The sequence below is a fragment of the Gopherus flavomarginatus genome, chromosome 1, assembly GCF_025201925.1.
Source record: "Gopherus flavomarginatus isolate rGopFla2 chromosome 1, rGopFla2.mat.asm, whole genome shotgun sequence".
Lineage (NCBI taxonomy): Eukaryota > Metazoa > Chordata > Testudines > Testudinidae > Gopherus > Gopherus flavomarginatus.
Genome location: NC_066617.1, coordinates 99791038 through 99811089, shown reverse-complemented (window position 1 = coordinate 99811089; position 20052 = coordinate 99791038). Strand labels below are relative to the sequence as shown.

Below are 20052 nucleotides of genomic sequence, written 5' to 3'. Positions count from 1 at the left end.
CACACCAAGCCTGAAGGTCTACACAGCTATTTCTAGAGCCGTAGGGCAAGCCCAAGTCTGTAGATGCAGGCTCTGAGACTGCCGCAGGCTGCCACTTACTGAGTAGACCTACCCAAGGCTAAGCTTTCCCAGGTCTTAGTTTCCGTGGTAGACACCTGCCCCTGGTATCTCTCCAGGGAGGCAGACAGGAAGGACGGTCAGAGGAACCAGGACACACAAGGAGATTGTGTTTTCCATTTTATTTTAAATATATATTATTGTTATGTACAGAACCAAACACAAGGCTGCACAGCTGGGTTTCCCCTCCCATCTTAATACAACCCTGGGACTACCAAACAAGGGGGTGGAGGAGAAGGCACTGTGAACGGGCAGGCATCCTCCCCACAAAGTGCTTTGAAACTCAGTGGCCAGTTGCCAAAAGCTGAAAGGAGAAGACTCCTGCTGTGCAGTTACCTGCTGACCCATCATGCAGGGACCTAACCCCAAACGTAGGTCAGGAATCTGCTCAGTGGCCAAATAACCGTCAGTACTTTACAACAGAGAGTAGGGACTCGGTAGGGTTCTCCTTTTCTCCTGCCAATATCACCCCATGCAGCGCAGGTGCACAGACCAATGAGGGACACTCCTTCCTCCAGCTCCCAGTGCTTAGGTATAAGCAACCCCCTGCCCATACTACCAGCACCAGTATCCTGGAGACGCCTTCCACTCAGCGTGACCAGCATCACACATGCCAATCCACAGAGAACGCTGAAGAAAACCAGGGAATCTATTTACTGCTGGAGTGTGCCAGACACAGGGAGTAAGACTGAGGCGCGGCCTGAGAAACTGCACTAGGTTAGTGCCAACCTGAGGTCACAGTGGCCCAGGAATGGGAAGGGACTGTGTGTTTCTACCACATCTGCTGTTGTCAACCCGCCAGAATCCGCTGCTCTCCACGGCCCCCTTTCACCGGATGATGGGTGCCGACCGGTCATTGGTGACGGTGGGGCGCAGCTTTACCGTGGCAAACGGGTTGGTGCCGCTGGAAGGAGAAAGGGAAGAGGAGAAAGAAAGGCTCAGGAAAGGCTGTTTCAGCACAGCCCGGCCGTAGGGCCCTGGCAGAGGCCCCGTCACAGAGAATGTTGTGGGGGCGCGCAGAAGAGACAGTAGAAAGCTTCCCTGCTGAGAGCGGGAAACGTTCTCATTCGGATGGGGGCCACCAGATGCAAGTTATCAATGCAGTTAATTATAATACATCCCCGTACTCTCTCCTGGTAACCCACCCCCTGCCCCCTGACAGGGCCACTCCCCTTCCCTCCCTGCATGGGACTTCCACACACCCCCTCCTCCTGACAGGGCCATTTCCTTCCTCTCCCTGAGAGGGACCCTCCTCTTCATCCCCTCCTGGTAGAGCCACTCCCCACCCTCTCCCTGGACAGGAACCCCTCCTCCACTCTGGCACGGCCATTCCCCCCTAGCCTTGACACAGTTCACAAGATGAGCAATTAGCCAGTGATGGAGGAGGAGTTGTGGGAGGGAGGGCGGTGGCAAGGGTTCAAATAAGAGAGAACAGGGAGGTGGCTTGGGCATGTGGCTCCTCCTCTCCCCCTGCCCTTTGGCTGGGGCAGCAAGAGCCCCCCTCCCCGCTGTTGGACAGCATTTCCAAGAGTCGCCTCCTGCCCTGCCAGTCGCCCATCCCATCCCCCACTAGAGAGCCCGCCCCACTTTGTATTCTCTGAAAGGTTCAGAGATGGAGAGGAGATGGTGAAAGCCTGTCAGATCTGCCTTGTCATCTCCCTGGGGCTGGTGCAGCTTGCTCGCTAGGATACATTTGCTAGAACCTGTCCAGAATAGCTCATGATGGGGCTTCCATACTGCTTCCTTGGGAAACTAATTGGCAGTCCAGCAGCTCTCACTGACCTGACTTTCCTGTCCTAATTTGCTCTTAGTTACACCTTCCCTTTGGACCCTTCCAACGGGGCAGTTCTGAGGGACCCAATTCATCATCTCCTCAATCTGGGAGCTCTTACTCCAGTTCCGCCGGGAGAGGCCAGAGAGGGGTCTGGGGGCCTTGCTAGAGACTAAGTGTTTTTTCCCTCCTCTCATTCATTGTTCTATTTTTTAAACAGTGATAGGAGTCAGTCGACAAGGCAGTAATTGTCATGCTCACTGTTCCTTCCTTTTTTGGAAGACTGGTACCACATTTATTTTTCTCCAGGCACCTCCCCAATTCTCCAGGACTTTGCAAACAATGAGATAAAACCACCAGTGATCCCAGACTTCACTTACCGGGGGAAGAGTTCTGGCAGCTGCTCCTGCACAGCTGACTTCTGCAACGAAATGAGACAAAGGGTCAAAAGCTGAGAGCAAGCACATTGTGCAGATTAGAGAGAGGCACAAAGAGAGGAGGAGGGAAAGACAGACACACACACGCACACACACGTACACAGATTTTCAAAAGCACCTGAACAATTAAAGAGCCCCAGTCCCACTAACGGGATGATAGACTCCATATCCCTTTCTCCAATCTCCATTAATTGGACTTAGCTCCTAAGTAGCTTAGGTGCTTTTGCAAAATCCCACTAAAGCAGAATTGCAGAGAACAAATATCCCCCTTTCTATGCAGGGGGAAGAGGGGATTTTGTCCCTCCCCCTACAGGCTCCCAGGCCCCCCTCTCTTTCTCAAGGAGCAGGGTGCATTTCTCATCATGGGAGTTTAGGATCTGCAGAGCACAGCAAAGAGCAAACAAACAAAACTGGCACTAGAATTCACAGGCTAGCATGGCCAGAGATGCCCTCTCTGATCACAGGAGGGCCTGGGATACCATCTCCCGCCCCCTGCATACTTCCTACAGCCTCATATATAGGGGCCTACTAAATTCACAGCTGTGAAAAACACGTCACAGACTGTGAAATCTGGTCCCCCTCACCCGTGAAATCTGGTCTTTTGTGTGCTTTTACCCTGTACTATACAGATTTCACAGGGGAGACCAGCGTCTCTCAAATTGGGGGTCCCGACCCAAAAAGGAGTTGCAGGGGGGTCATGATATTGCCACCTTCACTTCTGCGCTGCCTTCCAAGCTGGGCGGCCAGAGAGCAGTGGCTGTTGGCTGGGTGTTCAGCTCTGATGGAAGCATCCTGCCAACAGTAGCACAGAAGTAAGCGTGGCAATGCCTTACCAGGCCACCCCTACTTCTGTGCTGCTGCCTTCAGAGAATGGCGGCTGCTGACTGAGGGCCCAGCTCTGAAGGCAGCAGTGCAGAAGTAAGGGTGTCAATACCATACCAGGCCACTCTTACTTCTGCGCTGCTGCTGGTGGCGGCGCTGCCTTCAGAGCTGGGTTCCTGGCCAGCAGCCACCACTCTCCAGATGCGCAGCTCAGAAGGCAGTGCCACCACCAGCAGCAGCAGAGAAGTAGGAGTAGCAGTACTGCAACTCACCCCCACCCAATAACCTTGTGACCCCCCACAACTCCTTTTTGGATCAGGACCCCTACAATTACAACACCAGAAATTTCAGATTTAAATAGCTGAAATCATGAAAAATAAAAATTTTTAAATCCTATGACTGTGAAATTAACCAAAATGGACCATGAATTTGGTAGGCCCCTACTCATATAATATACAGATACAGCTTTACAGCAAGATCCCAACATACGCTGCCCCAAATTGTGCCTCTGGGCTGCCCTGGAGGGACCAACCCTGGGAGGAGATGCTACAGCCCATTTCATCCTGGTATCTGCCGAGCCTCCGAAGTGAGTGATAACTGATGATAGTGGGGCTTGTGATGCAAATATCTGCCCCACTAAGTACTGGATTAAGACCCCAACTCATTTCACACAGCTCGCTCCACAGCCATCAGCTGGGAACAACTTTCATTGACTGCTGACCTACGGCTGGGTCAGAGCCAGAGGAGAAAAGCTCCCACTCCTCGATCCCCTGAGGTGTCCAGTTTCTCAGCCTGGAGCTGGATTGGAACTAGTGACTTTTAGGAGGTAGGTTACATGTCCCCATCCCAGTCCCCTGAGCCAGGCAAACTGGGGCTTCACCAGAACTGCCAACCCAGAGGTGAAAAGCTACATATTCCATTTCTCAATCCCTTGAACCATCCAGGGCCCTCCAGCCTGGGACTGGAACCAATCACCTAGAGAGGACAGACTCTGTATCCCATCCCCCAATCCCCTTTGGTATCCAAACACACTTCCGCCCTTCACCCTGCCTTCTTAGCCCATTCTGGGTCCAAACTGGAACCTAAGATCTCAAGTGAAAGCCTCTATTCCCCACCTTGCTGAGACCCGAGTGCAGGCCCTCTACTCCCAGGCTTTTATTCACCCTTCCCCATCCTCAGCTGCCTTTAGCAGAGGCACTCAAAAGAGCTATCCCTAGCCCTTCCAGGGAGAGAAGGATGGCATCTCTGTCAGCTGGTCCCCAGCCCAGCTCCATCACTCATGCTCCTACTTTTAGCAGAAAGAGCTGCTGCCCCGGAGCCACCAGAAATCAGGCTGGGATGTCATAGAGAAGAGAAGTAAACTGAAGGGCCTCTGCTGGGTAATAAAGGGAAGAAGTGAGAGGAGAACGGAGGCCAGGGCTCTCCCACAGGATAGGGCACAGAGTTTGCTAGGGATGGGTGGACAGGAGCTGTGCTGAAAATGACTTCATCCTGCAGGGAGGTTCAAAGGGATGGAGGGGAGCAGCTGTAAAGTAGCCCCTGCCCAGCGGAGTAGCTGAGATCAGCTAGGGTGGATTCATAGATGGCCAGGAGCAGCACTAAAGAGGCCCAGCAGCAGGGCCGTCCTTAGCCATAGGCAGAATAGGCAGCCGCATGGGGCACCACTAGGTCTGGGGGCACCGCTCTGCTGGGAGCCTGGACAGACGGGAAGCAGTGGAGCATGTAAGAGCAGGGCTGCTGGGTCCTAGAGAGAGATGAATGCAGCACAGTCTGAGGGAGGGGATTGGCTGCTGGGGTCTCTGGGAAGGGGTGGGGGAAGGAACTCACCTGTAGGGTGACCAGATGTCCCAATTTTATAAGGACAGTCCCGATTTTTGGGTCTTTTTCTTATATAGGCTCCTATTCCCCCCACCCCCATCCCAGTTTTTCACACTTGCTGTCTGGTCACCCTAGGTACGGGTAATTGGTACCTATGTAAGACAAAGCCCCAAATATCGGGACTGGCTCTATAAAATCAGGACATCTGGATCTGGTCATCCTAGCTGGGGAGCACGTCTCTCCCCCGGGCTGGCAGTGATCCATCTCATCCGAGGGGAGCTGCACAGGGCAGGATGAGCTGCTGTGGCTTCATGGGTGCCCTGTCCCTGAGATCAGATGCTGTGCTAACTTCACCATAGTCAGTTGGGCTGGCGGTGGTGCCCATTGGCGTGTGATCGGACCTGAGGGTTTGCTGCTGCTATTGCCACTCTGCACCCCAAGAGATGGATTTTGGGGTCCTGCAGTTTTCCACCTATCTCCTCCTCTACTGCAGCTGTTGGACCAGCAGGCGACGGGGTGAACCAAGCATGAAAGCAGTACTGTGTTGCCATTTAGACTGTAATTTAACAAATTTGGTCCCCAAAAATGCTTGCTAACAATCCTGAATTCAATTTCAATATATATTTTTTTAAAAAATCAATATCTTAGCCAAAAATAGAAAATTAAGTTGTTGACTATTATTTGTGACAAGTTTGGTATGGGGAAGGGAGTGGGCCAGTTTTCATCAGAGAAACAAAAAATGTTGACTGACTTTCCTATAGCCCTGTTACTGCTAAATAGAGCCCTCCAACAACTGTAATATGCTCATCTCTTTACTAATGTATAGAGAAGGGGTCAAAGAATCCTGTGGCACCTTATAGACTAACAGACGTTTTGGAGCATGAGCTTTCGTGGGTGAATACCCACTTTCTCAGATGAGAAGGGGTCGGCAATCTACGGCACATGTGCCAAAGGTGGCACGCGAGCTGATTTTTGACGGCACGCAGCGGCAGGCTGAGCAGCTGAGCCCACTGCTGTTCTGGGGTTCCGGTGGCTGCCCCATTGCCACCCGGGGTCCTGGCCGCTGGCCCCACTCACCACCCACTGCTGGCCTGGGGACCCCCAAGAAACCCCAGGCTGGCAGCGGGCTGAGCAGGCTGGCGGCTGAGACCCTGGCTGAGCCATTCAACCTGCTGTCGGCCTGGGGTTCCATTCACTCAGCTGGCAGTGGGCTGAGCAGGACTAAATTCAACAAAATAGGAAAACAAGAGCAACTAATGACAAAGTGCAAGAACCTAGAGCAGTGGTCCCCAACCTTTTTCGTCTGGCGCCCATCAGACAAAGGACTGTGGCAGTGGACAAGCATCCGTCAAAATGCCGCCAAAATTCAGCAGCATTTCAGCGGCGACGCCTCTGGATGACGCTGTTTATCGGCAGCAAGCATCATCATCCAGAGGCATCGCCGCCTAAATGCCGCTGAATTTCACTGGCATTTCAGCAGATGCTTGTCCGCTGGCCAGTACGCAGGTGCACTGAGAGGCCCCTGCGGGCGCCATGGCACCCACGGGCACCGCTTTGGGAACCCCTGACCTAGAAAGCCTCCTGAAACACGGCTATCATTTTGATTTAAATGGACTTGAACTGTATGAAGAATTGAGTACACTGTCATCAGTGTTGCCACATGCAAAATCGATGATGGACATTGTACAATTTACTCATACCAGCAAACTTGTTGACATATATCCTAATGTGTACATTGCCACTCATATTCTACTGACAATTCCTGTAACAGTAGCATCAGGAGAACGGAGTTTCTCAAAACTAAAGCTCTCTAAAAACTATCTCCGCTCTACAAGGAGTCAGGAACACTTGATTGGTCTTGCTATTCTTGCAATCGAACAAGACATCACTTTGTCTTTGTCATATGATGACATTATTACTGATTTTGCAGCCAAGAAAGCCAGAAAGATTGCTTTTAATTAAAACAAATCCTTGTTTCAATACCTCTTCATAGAAATTTCCAATAAAATGTTGACAAGTTTAAAAAATTATATTATTTGCATCATTCTGTCAAATCAGAATTTTTTCTACAGTGCTACTTCTTTAGTGCTAGTCCATCAGCATTACAGTGTGCTTAACTGTGTTAAACTGGTTTTAATAACATACATGTGGCAAGTTTTCCGATACTGTAAGCTTATGTTTGTGTTGCTCAGAGCAAGACAGGCACAGGGGCACCAGTTTAATAATCCCGCCTAGGGCACCATAAATCCTAAGGACGGCCCTGTCCAGCAGCATGGGCGAGATGGATGAAATCTGTGATGCAGTGAGGTCAGGATGACCCTTCCCTTCCCACTAAGCCTGGCTGGAGCGGGTGTGTATCATGGCATCACAGAAATGTAGGGCTGGAAGGGACCTCGAGAGGTCACCAAGTCCAGCTCCCTGCGCTGAGGCACCGACTAAACCTTGACCATCCCTGACAGGTGTTTGTCCAGCCTGTTCTTAACAACCTCCAGTGACGGAGATTCCACAACCTCCCTTGGCAACCTGTTAACTATCCTCAATTAGAAAGGATGTGAAAGCGAAGGTCAGTGTTGGTTGAGGGACACACCCTAGCCCGCAGATCCCCTCTCACTGCCTTAGCTCAGGTTAGGATAGTGCTGTGCCCACTCACCTTGGAATCCGAAGGAGCAGCAGTGCTAGCCAAGCTGCTCTGGCGGCTGCCAGCACCAAGCGAGGCTGGAGAAGGGCTTGGTGACTGGGGCGAGGCAGCGTTGTGTCGGTAATTTCCTGCTGACGGGACACTGGGGCAATCCAGGCCATCCATGCTGTGACTGCTCCGCAGCGGGAAGGACCTGAGCAACAGGGGAAAGGAGAGATTCCAAGAAGAAAAGACCCGAATCCAGCTCTGGGGAAGAGTGCTCTGGGATCTCTCCATACAGCACATGTGGTCTGAGACTTCCCCTCCCAGGATCTCTCCAGAGGGAATGTGTCCCCTGGGAATCCCTTCCAAGAGGTTGCCATAGGGCAGGGGTTCTCAAACAGGGGGTCGGGAGGGACCCCCTCAGGAGGTCGCAAGGTTATTACATGGGGGGGTTGCGAGCTGTCAGCCTCCACCCCAAACCCCGCTTTGCCTCCAGCATTTATAATGGTGTTAAATGTATAAAATTGTTGTTTTAATTTATAAGTGGGGGGTCACATTCAGAGGCTTGCTGTGTGAAAGGGGTCACCAGTACAAAAGTTTGAGAACCACTGGCCACAGGGAATATGTACCCCTAGGATTTACCTCCTAGTGATTTAAAGGCCCCTGGAAATATTGTGCCATAATGGGAGCAACACGTCACAGTTTCATTAAGAAAAGCCATGTCCAAGGGTGCCAATGGCCCTCAGACAAGTTTTTGAGCATGCCCAAGAGCCATAGCCTTGATGGGCAGCTCCACACAGGACAGTGCGTCACACAGGCACATGCTTGCATGAACGACATACAGACATGCACTTCAGCAGGTCCCATTACCTGGTGGGTGGTTCCTTCAGGTCTCTTTCTCTCCCCAGGGGCTTTATGAAAGCTTCGGGGAACCAGCCACTCCTAAGGCCCCAGAGACAGAGAGGACAATGAGCCTTTGCAGCAACACGTTTCTTAGCATTCTGCTACCCATCGTGGAATCTGGCCAGGGCGCTGGGGCGAACATGCTCATTGCATGGAGGGCCCTGATGAGATCTTAAAATGGCCACCAGCCACCAAGCCCTTTGCCTTGTGTCTCAGCTGAAAGAACAGCACTTCCAGCAGCACGTGGACCCCCATCTAGCACCAGGACAGGGCCTTCGTTCAGGGACGACTTGGAGGCAAGAGCACCATTTACTAAGCCACCGGCACCTGGGTTTTCCTAGGAGAGCTCCCCCCGCACTGTTGGGAGTGGGCTCATATTGGACACTTCTTTGGACAGAGACAAGGCCGACCCCAGAAAGTGAAGACAGTTTTGGAGAATCCCCTGCGACTCTCTCCTGGAAACTCCCCTGCTCCAAAGGTAGACACAGCTGGGATGAATGAACCTCAAATAGAAAGGCAGCATGTCTGGGTAAGAACTATATGGCAAGCAGGTACCCCACAAATTCCAACCCACACCCTGCCCCACATTGCCAGTAAGCCATGCCCCATGTCAGATACCAGGCCAGGGATGGCACCAGTTGTGCCATTCGGTAACTGTTCCCTGTGGTGCCAAGCACTGTGCCATAGCAGTACCTGCTGCCCGTGTAAGTGAGAAACCCCTCGGCTAGACTGAGACTGGCATTGCTTTTTTAAGCAAGAAGCTTAAGGGCAGGGCATTAACCCTTGGAGTCCAGCTCTTCACAGCTGCTTGCTGCCTTCACCAAGATCCCCCATCCAGCCCAGCACCACGGAGACAGACTGAGTGCACTCACGTGGATGATCCCTCTAGCTTGCCGTACAGCCAGCCGTTCTGCACCTCTGGGATCAGCACCGTGATGACGTCCCCGAAGTTAAACCCTAGCAAGGTGCGGTTGGTGCCAGCAGAGTGGGGCATGATTGCCTGGACTCTCAACACGCTGCTGCCTCCTCCCGCGTGCTCCCCGAAGGAGCTGGAGCGTGAGCGCTGGCCGGCGGAGACCGAGCCTGCCAGGAGTAGCCAAGGTGTGAGAGGATTCAGAGGGCTTCTTTCGACCTTAGACTCCCCTAGCGGCCCACCACTGATGGAGTGAGACACCTCCATTGTCCATTCAGACCTGGGCTTCCCTACCCCACTCACAGAGTTTCCCTAATGGGGCCCTGACCCTGCCTGTTTGGCTCCTTGTTCATTCACTCGTGGGCTTCACCCCCACCCTCCATGTACCCTGTCCTCTCACCCTTGCATAGAACAGGTGCCCAAGTGCACCCTGGGACAAATGAATTATGGGCAGCTTTGTCCCTCCCAAATCCAGCATGTATCTGCTCACATAAGGTACAACCAGCCCCACACCGCTGCCCCCATCTACCCAAACTTACCAGCAGATGAAGTCTTCTGCAAGCCTCTTCTGGTTGGCTCTGGCTGAGGAGGGGGTCTAAGAAGTTCTGCAGGCTCCTGGGGGAAGGGGCTTGAATTACATCCAGTCATGGCTGAGCCAAAATCTCCCAGAGGCTTCTGAGGCTGTTGGAAGGAAATGAAGGTGAGCATGAGCACTACACAGAGGAGATCCCTCTTCAAGAGAAGCCTGGTCCCTAAAGGAGTGTATCCCTCTCCACCCCCAACACTCCTCCACACACACAACCTCTCCCCTCCCGCCTCCCACACCTCGTCTTGGATAGCTAATGCCACCAAGGGAAGACAATCAGGTGAGGCCCTGGAGGTACAGACTAATGGAGTACACATGGGATTGCCTCCCACCCCAAAAAAATAACAGACCCTGGGGAAAAGCTGGGCTGACCCTCTGTTCTGGGATCTCTGCCCTGGGAAGGGAGAGATCATTTGTTGGCATTTTTCTCACCATGTCGAGGTGGCTGGGGGTCAGGCGGCCTGACGGATAACCCTGGCCATGGGAGGCACTGAGCAGGCTCAGGGAGTGTCTGCTGCTTGGATTGCGGATGGCCTCCAATTGCTCCTTCCACTTTGGCACCTTGCTCTGTATGATGCCCCAGGCCTGGGGAGAGATAGAGAAGAGAGATCAGGGGAAGAATGGGAGCAGACCAGCTGTGAGGAGGAAAGCTACAACCTGTACCCAAGTGCAGTGTCCTCATAGCCACCAGCAAGGTGAGGCAGGTGAGACACTCTCGCCACTCTACGAGCCCCTCAATGCTGACTGGCAGAGGACCAACTGTTCTGTAACTCCCATCAGGCCTGACACACTCACTACCCCTGACACACTGCCATCACAGCATTTATCTGTGACGAGTGTTGTGTGAAATATCAGTGGAAAGCTGGCGACACACCAGTCATGAATATCATCGAGTGCTGGACGGTGTGTAAAGAGCTATGTACGTGCGCCAGAAATACGTTTTGGGGGCAGACCTCATAAACAAGTTTGTCCTAGACAAAGGAATGCTGATTAGCCTGTTTGCCTGGGTCTGTGGTGTCAATTGAGCATGATGATGTCAGAGACAGTTTGCCTCTGAGGTAAACACCAGTTATCAGGAGGATGAGGAAATAGCTTGGTGCTGGCACACCGCAGGATACCACAGTCTGAACCCCGGCGGGTCGTCCTAACTCTTAAGAAAAAGACAATGAACTTTGAGGGGTATAAAGAGAAGCAAAAGGGTCGCTTATGAACCATCACTTAGTGGACAAAGAGGCAGTGCTCTCTGTATCTTCGAACGGTGGATCCCGGAAAAGCTGCTTTAGGTAAGAAATTTTTTCTGAGACAAAGATTGTAAAGTACACATCCCCACATAGAATCATTGAATCGTAGGACTGGAAAGGACCTTGAGAGGTCTTCTAGTCCAGTCTCATGCACTCGTGGCAGGACTAAGTGACTATGACTATGTCCCTCCCCGCAACCTCGGGCCACACCCCCTCCTTACCCTGCTGTAGACCTGGAGGAAAGTGCTGGAGAGCAGCTGGTGCTTTTCAGCCAGGAAGCGGTAGCGGCGCTTCTCCTCCAGCTCAGCAGCCCTCTGGCTCTCAGAGACAAATACCTGCATCTCCGAGTGCAAGCGCCTCACCTTCTCCTGGGTGGACAAGAGGAGGAGGGATTGATGTCAATGCAGCACCCTGAGTCTGCTCAGAGCAGTATTTGGGGGAATAAACCCAAGGTTCCCCTCAGCTGGCTGCGTCATCAGCCTTTATAACCCCGTTGCTATGCTGAAGCAGCACACAACATTTATAGGGATCGAGCCCCAAATCTTATTTTAGTCTTTCCACGCAGTTTGCCTCAGAAACATCCTGCAGGAGGGAGTTCCAAAGATTAACGGTACACTGTGCGGAAAAGTATGTCTCCTATCTGTGTGTCAGCTTGCTGCCTTTTGCAATCCAAGGAACAACTCCTTGTGTTCTAAGTAAGGGAGAGACAAGCTATAAACTATCTTGGGCTCTGAAGGCATCATCAGCATCAGCTTGTGATGACCACTCTCCTCACTCCAGACTCTCCTGCGTCTCAGGGCCATCCTTGCTTCCACTTCATTTCCCACCTTCATTTCCCAGACGTTTTTGTCCTGAGTCCTCTCCATCCTCCACAGCTCTGACATGCACTTCTCCAGGTTGGCAGCCCTGTGTCGGTACTCCAGTTCGTAGCGCTGATGGCTATCCTGCCGGGAGCATAGAAGGAGACCAGAGACTATGAGGAACATTTTCTAAAGCATGGAAGGGACTTAGGAGCCTAAATCTCATTGAAAGTTAATGGGCCTAAATCCTTTTTGAAAATGGGACTTAGGAGCCCAGTGAATCCTAGCTACCACAAAGGAGAGCTGGCCAAGTCAGCCCATGAGGACATGGCAGCTAGACAGAAGGAAAGTCTCTCTTTCTCCAATTGGTGAGAGACACTTCCCAACCCCTGCCCCAAGGAAAGCCTGGAATATCCTTGGAAACGCCTCAGGGATGAAACAATGATTTAAACCATCGAGAGGGTGAAAGCCTGAGCTGCGCTGAGACTCAAAGGAGGGAGGGGCGCAGCGAGGGTGTGGGGAGAGAGGTCCAGCACCCTGCTTAGGGGCTGGGGAGAGGGAAGCCTGCAAAGAGCTCAGGAGGGACAGGGAAGGGCTGAGGCTCACGCTGATGAACTGCATGTCCAGCTTGGTGTTTTTCTCCATGTGCTGCAGCAGGTCTCCATGGAATGTCTGAGCCTAGATGAGGCAGAGAAGTCGTTAGAAACTGCCCCTAGCAGCTGGTATTATTGGGCACTGCTGACAGCTGGGAGGTGAGGGGACCCGAAAAGGGAGAGATAGGGAGTGCCAAGAGAAAGCCCCCCGTCCTGACTCCTGATGGACATGCTTGGCCAGGCATCTGCAGACAGAGCCGATACTGTTTTTCCTCCCACCTTTTGTCTTGTCTAATCAGACGGAAAGCTCTCTGGGGCAAAGGCTGTCTCTCCATGTCAGGGGCAAAGGCTCTCTGTCCTCTAGACACTGCTGTCATATCAATAACAACCATACAGCCTGGAAAGGGTTAACATCCTTGTTTTTCACTAGTCCTCTCCTTCTCTACTCCACCCCCAACAGCACTATGGGGGGAGGGGAATGGAAATATTGGCACGTCATAACTGGATGCTGCTTAGATCACACATCCCTCCTAGGGTTGCCAGGTGTCCAGTTTTTGATTGGCACGCCCGTTAAAAGTGCTAAGGCAGGCTCCCTACCTGCTGTGGCTCCACATGGCTCCCCAAAGCAGCGGCATGTCTCCTCTCCAGCTCCTATGCACCGGCTCCGCAGCACCCATTGTCTGGGAACCACAGCCAATGGGAGCAGCACTTGCAGATGGGGCTGCACCTCCACGTAGGAGCTGGAGAGGGGACATGATGCTGCTTCTGGGAGCTGCTTGAGGTAAGTGCTACCCATAGCCTGCACCCTGTTCCCCTCTCATGTCCCAACCCCCTGCCCCAGCCCTGATCCTCCTCCTGCCCCTCAAACCTCTCATTCACAGCCCCATCCCAGAGCCCACACCCCTAGCCGCAGCCTGCACCCCCTCTCACACCCCAGGCCCCTGCCCCAGCCTGGAGATCCCTCCCATCCTCCAAACCCCTCAATCTCATTCTGAAGCACCCTTCTGCACCCCAAATCCCTCAACCCCAGCCTCACCCTGCTCGCACCCTCAGCCTGAGCCCTCACACCCCCGCCCCGCACCCAACCCCCTGCCCCAGCCCAGTGAAAATAAGCAAGTGAGGGTGGGGAGAGTGAGTGATAGGGGGGAGGGGGCGGAAAAGGGGCAGGGCCTCAAAGGAGGGGCAAGGCAAGAGTGTTCAGTTTTGTGCAAGTAGAAAGTTGGCAACCCTAACCCCTCCCCCAGTTCTGCTCACCACAAACTGGGAGCAACCCACCCCAAACTCTTGGTATGGAGACAACATATGGCATCTAGCCACTGCAGCTCCATTAGGTCCAGCATACAGCTACGGGCTGCTCCCAGTAGAGATGGGCCATGGCAAGATACTCACCACTACTTCAAGGTCAGAGTTCATATGCCTGTGGGTGTCAGACATCTGCATCAAAATTTGACCTTCAAGGAAAGAGATCAAAGTATCATAGTCAGACCTTCCTCCTTGCGTTTATCATTCTCCTGCAGCAAGTTAAAACAAAGGGGCCATTAGCACTAATCACCACTGTTACATGACCAGCACAGCGTTATCTTGGTGCAAAAGTCCAACCACTATCTCTATGCATTAGCTGTCTGCTGGGGCTGGGTCCAAGGTGTGAGGAGAAGGTTTCAGCCAATCTGCTTCGTTCTATAATAGCTGCTCAATCCCTTTCTATAGTTTCACTGATTATCATCAGAATATGCATGTTACAAACCACACCTGAGGGCTAGTGGCTTAGAGCACCATGGGAAACTGAGGTACCAACTCCCAGTCTTCCAGTCTCTTGCACAGTGCAGTTAGCAAGCGGTTGGAAGGCTGGGATGTATGTCTCAGGGCAAGCCATTGTGTACATTGACTATCTGCCCCAAGGACCCTGGATTCTGCATGACACTGCGGCAGCAGGCCAAAAATTTGGTGACAGCTTTATCTACATGAAATATCCTTGTCATGGTATAATTCCCCACTCTGAACCTTAGCGTCCAAAAGATGGGATACCAGCATGAATTCCTCTAAACTCAATTACCAGCTTAGTACTTGTAGCGCTGCCACCAACCAGGAATACCAGTGCCTGGTACACTTTGGTCCCCCCAAAACCTTGCCCGGGGACCCCCAAGACCCAGACCCTCTGGATCTTAACACAAGGAAAGTAAACCCTTTCCCTCACCGTTGCCTCTCCCAGGCTTCCCCTCCCTGGGTTACCCTGGAAGATCACTGTGATTCAAACTCCTTGAATCTTAAAACAGAGAGGAAAATCCACCTTCCCCCCTCCTTCTCTCTCCCCCTCCCAGACTCTCCCTGAGAGAGAAAGTAATCCTAACACTGAGAGAAAATTAACCTCTCTCTCCCCCTTCCCTCCTTTCTCCCCACCAATTCCCTGGTGAATCGAGACCCAGTCCCCTGGGGTCTCACCAGAATAAAAAAACAATCAGGTTCTTAAACAAGAAAAGCTTTTAATTAAAGAAAGAAAAAAACAGTAAAAATTATCTTTGTAAATTTAAAATGGAATATGTTACAGGGTCTTTCAGCTATAGACACTGGGAATATCCTCCCAGCCTAAGTATACAAGTACAAATTAGTCAAGTATCAGAGGGGTAGTCGTGTTAGTCTGGATCTGTAAAAGCAGCAAAGAATCCTGTGGCACCTTATAGACTAACAGACGTTTTGGAGCATGAGCTTTCGTGGGTGAATACCCACTTCGTCAGATGCATGTAGTGGAAATTTCCAGGGGCAGGTATATATATGCAGGCAAGCTAGAGATAATGAGGTTAGTTCAATCAGGAAGGATGAGGCCCTGTTCTAGCAGTTGAGGTGTGAAAACCAAGTGAGGAGAAACTGGTTTTGTAGTTGGCAAGCCATTCACAGTCTTTGTTTAATCCTGAGCTGATGGTGTCAAATTTGCAGATGAACTGAAGCTCAGCAGTTTCTCTTTGAAGTCTGGTCCTGAAGTTTTTTTGGCCATCCTATTAACTCTTAACTATCCATTCTATTAACTCTTAACTATCCATTTATGACAATCCTGTTTGTAAAGAATGCAGAATTAAATCATCCTGCACACTTAGAGGTGCCCGCCCTATGTGGCTTATTGTGATATTACATTCCATTTAGTTTACACTGTCCCCATGTTTCTGTTTGAGATGTGCCACAGATTTTTGTATGAATACGTTGCGATGGATGGGGGTAGTTAGAGTGACGGGCTGCTGAGTAGGAAGCAACTGGGGATCTGAGGAAGGTCTGGGAGGCAGTTGGGGAGATAAGCACATTAGCTGGATCTTTTTGCTAACGTGATCAGCAGTGAAATAGTTAAATTGCCATCTTTAGGTTTCAGAGATGGCCCATGTAGGTGAATGGGGGCTGTCTCCCGTCTCTCTGAGTTCTCAATTTAGGCTGGCTGCAGACTCACAAAGGCAGGACAGCATCCGTTACAGTTGGTTCATATATTCAGAGTTTCCTCACTGCCATGACAACACAGAACATCGTTTGTGTGAAATGAAAGCTGGGACACTTGGATCAGAATTCTGCAGCCAGGGCTGGATTCCAGGGCAAAGCCCCTAGCTATGCAATCCCCTGGGCTCCGTGCTCTGCTCTACCACGTACAGCAGGAGGCCTGGGCGTCTGTCTCTGAGGCAAGTGGGATACGGGGAGGCTAAGCCTAGTGCTCTGAGGGGGTTAGTGCTCTGCAAAGCCACATACGAAGCCTGGCTTTCAGGCCTTGGGATCAGTGGGGGCTGGGAGTGTTGCACAGACCAGGCCTAGCACATCTGGGGGTTAGCGACGGGTGTTGTCATGCAGGAGACTCAGGCTCCTTTCCCAGTGCAGTCCTTCGTTCCTCATGCCTCTTGGTGCGATGGGAGCACTGGGGCGGGGAAGGGCTGGGCTGGGCTGGACTGGGCTGGAGAGGAGGTCAACATTTCAAATTGACCCACCTCCCAGAGACAGTCAGTAGGAGAAACTTACCCAGCATTTGTGAGGTGGAGCTCTGCAGGGCTTGCTCCCCAATTTTCTGTATTGCCTTAAAATAGACTTCAGCTGCCTGAGACAGTGCTGCAGAAATATAAGGAGAGAGGGCAGCTGGATTAAAGCTTCCCTAAATGACCCTGCTCCATTCTTGTCCTCTGCCCCCTTTTTCTTCAACTCTTCCCTTCTTTGCCACCTCCCATCCTCATCACCTAGTCTCCTGCTACCCACAAACTCAGAACAGCCCCAGGAGCACAGACTGATGCCCTCCACCTGCCAATCAAGGGTGATGTCCATGGACACAATCCAAGCTGTCCCCCCACTAAGCACAGGCGGAGTCCAGACAGCACTCACCATGGAAAGCGCGTAAGTAGTTATTGCCCAGGTAGACCAGGTTCTCCAGGGCAGGGTTAAACTGCTCCAAGATGCTCTGTCATCCATCCAAGTTGGGGAGAGGGGTGAAAGAACACCACAGGTTAACGCGATCCTCCTCCACACCCCGGGGCCTGGGATGAGGCCTGTGCCCTCCTTATGTGATTCATTTGACAGAGCTGCGGCCTACCCATCCCACCAGTCTCTGGTTTCAGGCTCAGGTACCCTTCTCATTGGGGAGGTCCAGTTCTTGCATCTTCTCTTCCAGCAGAAAGCATACATTGGGGTGAGGTGACCAGGAGATCACCCTTCCCTCTGAACTTCCCCAAGTAGCTACTACCCTCACCCAGAATGTAGTAGGCTTCTTTCTGCCCTCAAGGGTGGGTATTACTTCCTGGCAACTATGTCATGATCATCAGGGCCCCATAGGTTGATAGAGTCAAGGCATGGCGCAGTCTTAACCCAGCCTCATATGTCTATGTACTGTATTAACCAAAGGTGGGCAGTGTGCACAGCACCCCTTATTACATGCCATGCAGGGGCAGCAGTCTGGAAATTCGGACGTGGGATCTAAGCACTGCACAAAATTAAGGAGACGGGCCCAGCACAGAAGGAAGTGCCCTCACTTGTACACTCCAGCCCAGCTGGGCATGGTTGTGTGCAGGATTCTTTTAGAAAGAGCTCCAATCCAGGCAGCATATTTACCAAAAAGGTGCATTGTATAATTTGATCTGTACATCAGAGACCAGTGAGATCAGTCTGGTCACTTGGACAAGGAGCTGCACAGCCACTAATCTACCCTCAACTTGCGGTCAGAGAAACTAGTGCCTAGGCATGTTTGATTCACTTGAGAGTTTTAACTCTTGTCTACATGCACTGGAACTCTCTGCTGTTGAAAGGGGTTTTTCTCTTCCCCCCAAATTCACTACAAGATGCCAATTATAAGCAGGTCTCATGCTGTGTGTGCATGGGCAGATGTACACTTGTAACTAGAAAAACACCTGTAACAACTTGCATTCATGGAGAGACACAGTAATTGGCCTGGACACATAGTGGCACTCACTAATCCTTGGTGTCTCTTCAGACATACACAGATTTTCACACCAGTCATGCAGAGCACACACAAGGGAGCTCTCACATGCCTCCCTCAGACACCTTCAATACAGGTGTTCCCCCCTCCCCCCGAATATAGGTGTTAAGAGATGGGCCTTTCCTATTAGGTAACACGCAATTCACCCCTCCATTACCAAGGCAGAATTACTCCCCACAGGGTATTCTCCAGGGCTTTGATCAGTCTAGTTTTACAGGTTCCAAGCAATGGGGCTTCCACCATTTCCCTGGGAGAATATTCCACAGTCCAGTAGATCCTCACTGTCCGGAAAGGGTTCCTAAGATCAGCCAAAATGCTGCTCAGTTTCAGCCTGTTTCTTTCCTGCTTTATCCTCTTGGCTCACTCCCTCCCTCCTTTCTGGGACAGCCCCCTCAGATGAGCCTCTCTAGCTCTCCCATAGTAGGGATTCACTGGGAAACGTGCTCTGCCTTAATACACCAGAATGCCCAGAGGTTAACCCCAGCACTGCTGGGTTCTGCGCTGAATTACACCACGCACCCTTTTGGCCATCACTCTGTTCTCACACCAGGCCAGGATTCATACAGCCTTGGAATTACACTTTACACCAGCTGAGGATATGGCCCACAGATGTTAAAGCAAATTAAATCAATTAATTAATTTAATCTCCCCCCCAGAACACTCTGTTTCTCTTGTGCTTTTAAATCGTTTATGAAGGATCCCCCAACCCCATGCGTCTCTCACCAATTGGGAACAGTCCTTTCACTCCACAGCCTGCAGAGAGGTAACAGCTCACCTTGTAGATGAAGATTGTGGATCTGTAGGACTGCTCCATCTCACCAGTCTTTTGCAGGGAGGTGAGGGGTTCCCAGAGATCAAGAAGTTGATGGGGAGAGGACGAGTTGTCCTCAAAAATCTCCTGAGAATCCAATTGCAAGGACCTAGATGGCTTGAGACACTCTCTACCCGGCACAGCAGGACACCAGGAAGAAACATGTCCAGTGTGAAGGGATGAGAATGCCACAAGGAGGTTTAATAATTCACCAGTCAGGATGCTAGAACTTGATCCTTGAATGTAACCAGACACCAAGGAGAGAGGAACCTTGTGCCAGCCATGAGGGTCATGTGACTTTCTCCTTTACTTATTTATTGCAGGTTTCGGTATACAGCTCACCCCCCCCCCCATACTATCATGTGCTGGTCCAGACATCTTCATTGTGCCTCACCACTGTGACACAGATGCCAATTGGCGCCAATGGGGAAAGGGTTCACTGTTCTTTACAACCACCTCCTGTCTCAGACCTTACAAACTCACTACACCCAATACACCACTTTCATGGTCATTAGCCACAAAGGGTAGCGTGTGAGGTCTCCACTGAAAGCTTGTAACTTACCAATACTCATAATCATTGTGAGACATGTGTGCGAGGGACGTTTAAGGAATAATGTAGCTAAAATCACGCCCTTATGGCCTTGGAGCGAAAGGTGAATCACCAGGAAATAATGTGTCTCAGTGATGGCCCATTCAAGTGGGAGGAAGTTGTCACCCTGTATTGCTCAGTTGTCCCCCTTTGCACCAATCCAGAAAAGTCAATGAAAAACCAGCGAAGTATAAACACTGAAACCACTTGGCACTGGCAGTGGAAAGGATGGCAGGACAGCCAGGGAATCGCCCTGTCTGTGAATAAGGACAAAAGACTGACTGAGGATATCACAGGGTGGAGAGAGACACTCTGCACCCATTCACTGAGGAGGTACCTTGATGAGCGGGGTGCTTCGTGAAAGACAGGATCCTAGCTCCTTGGGGGCAGCAAATGCCTGAAGGATTTTGTTTTGTATGGAGCCACTTGTTTCCATCACAAACTTGTTTCTATTGAATCTCTATTTGTTCTTAAATAAAATGTCCTTGTTTTACTATAATTGAACACAAGTGCTGTGTGATAGGGGAGCAGTGAGCTAAGGTAAAACTGCTAAACTGGGGTACACTCTTCCCTTGAGAATGGAGA

The 20052-nt window shown here is 51.4% G+C and overlaps 1 protein-coding gene across 1 annotated transcript; it reads right to left on the bottom strand.

The window, feature by feature from the left end:
* Positions 1-425: 425 nt before the first annotated feature.
* On the bottom strand, positions 426-19164 carry BAIAP2L2 (BAR/IMD domain containing adaptor protein 2 like 2). Its single transcript, XM_050943044.1, has 14 exons — positions 18843-19164; positions 16960-17035; positions 16606-16692; positions 14011-14072; positions 12635-12706; positions 12056-12172; positions 11450-11596; positions 10420-10572; positions 9941-10082; positions 9361-9571; positions 8456-8527; positions 7616-7796; positions 2269-2309; positions 426-1021 (listed from the first exon to the last, which is right to left on the bottom strand). Exons 1-14 carry the CDS (start codon positions 18879-18881, stop codon positions 946-948), a joined length of 1476 nt encoding a protein of 491 aa, XP_050799001.1. The 5' UTR covers positions 18882-19164; the 3' UTR covers positions 426-945.
* Between the last annotated feature and the right edge of the window lie 888 nt (positions 19165-20052).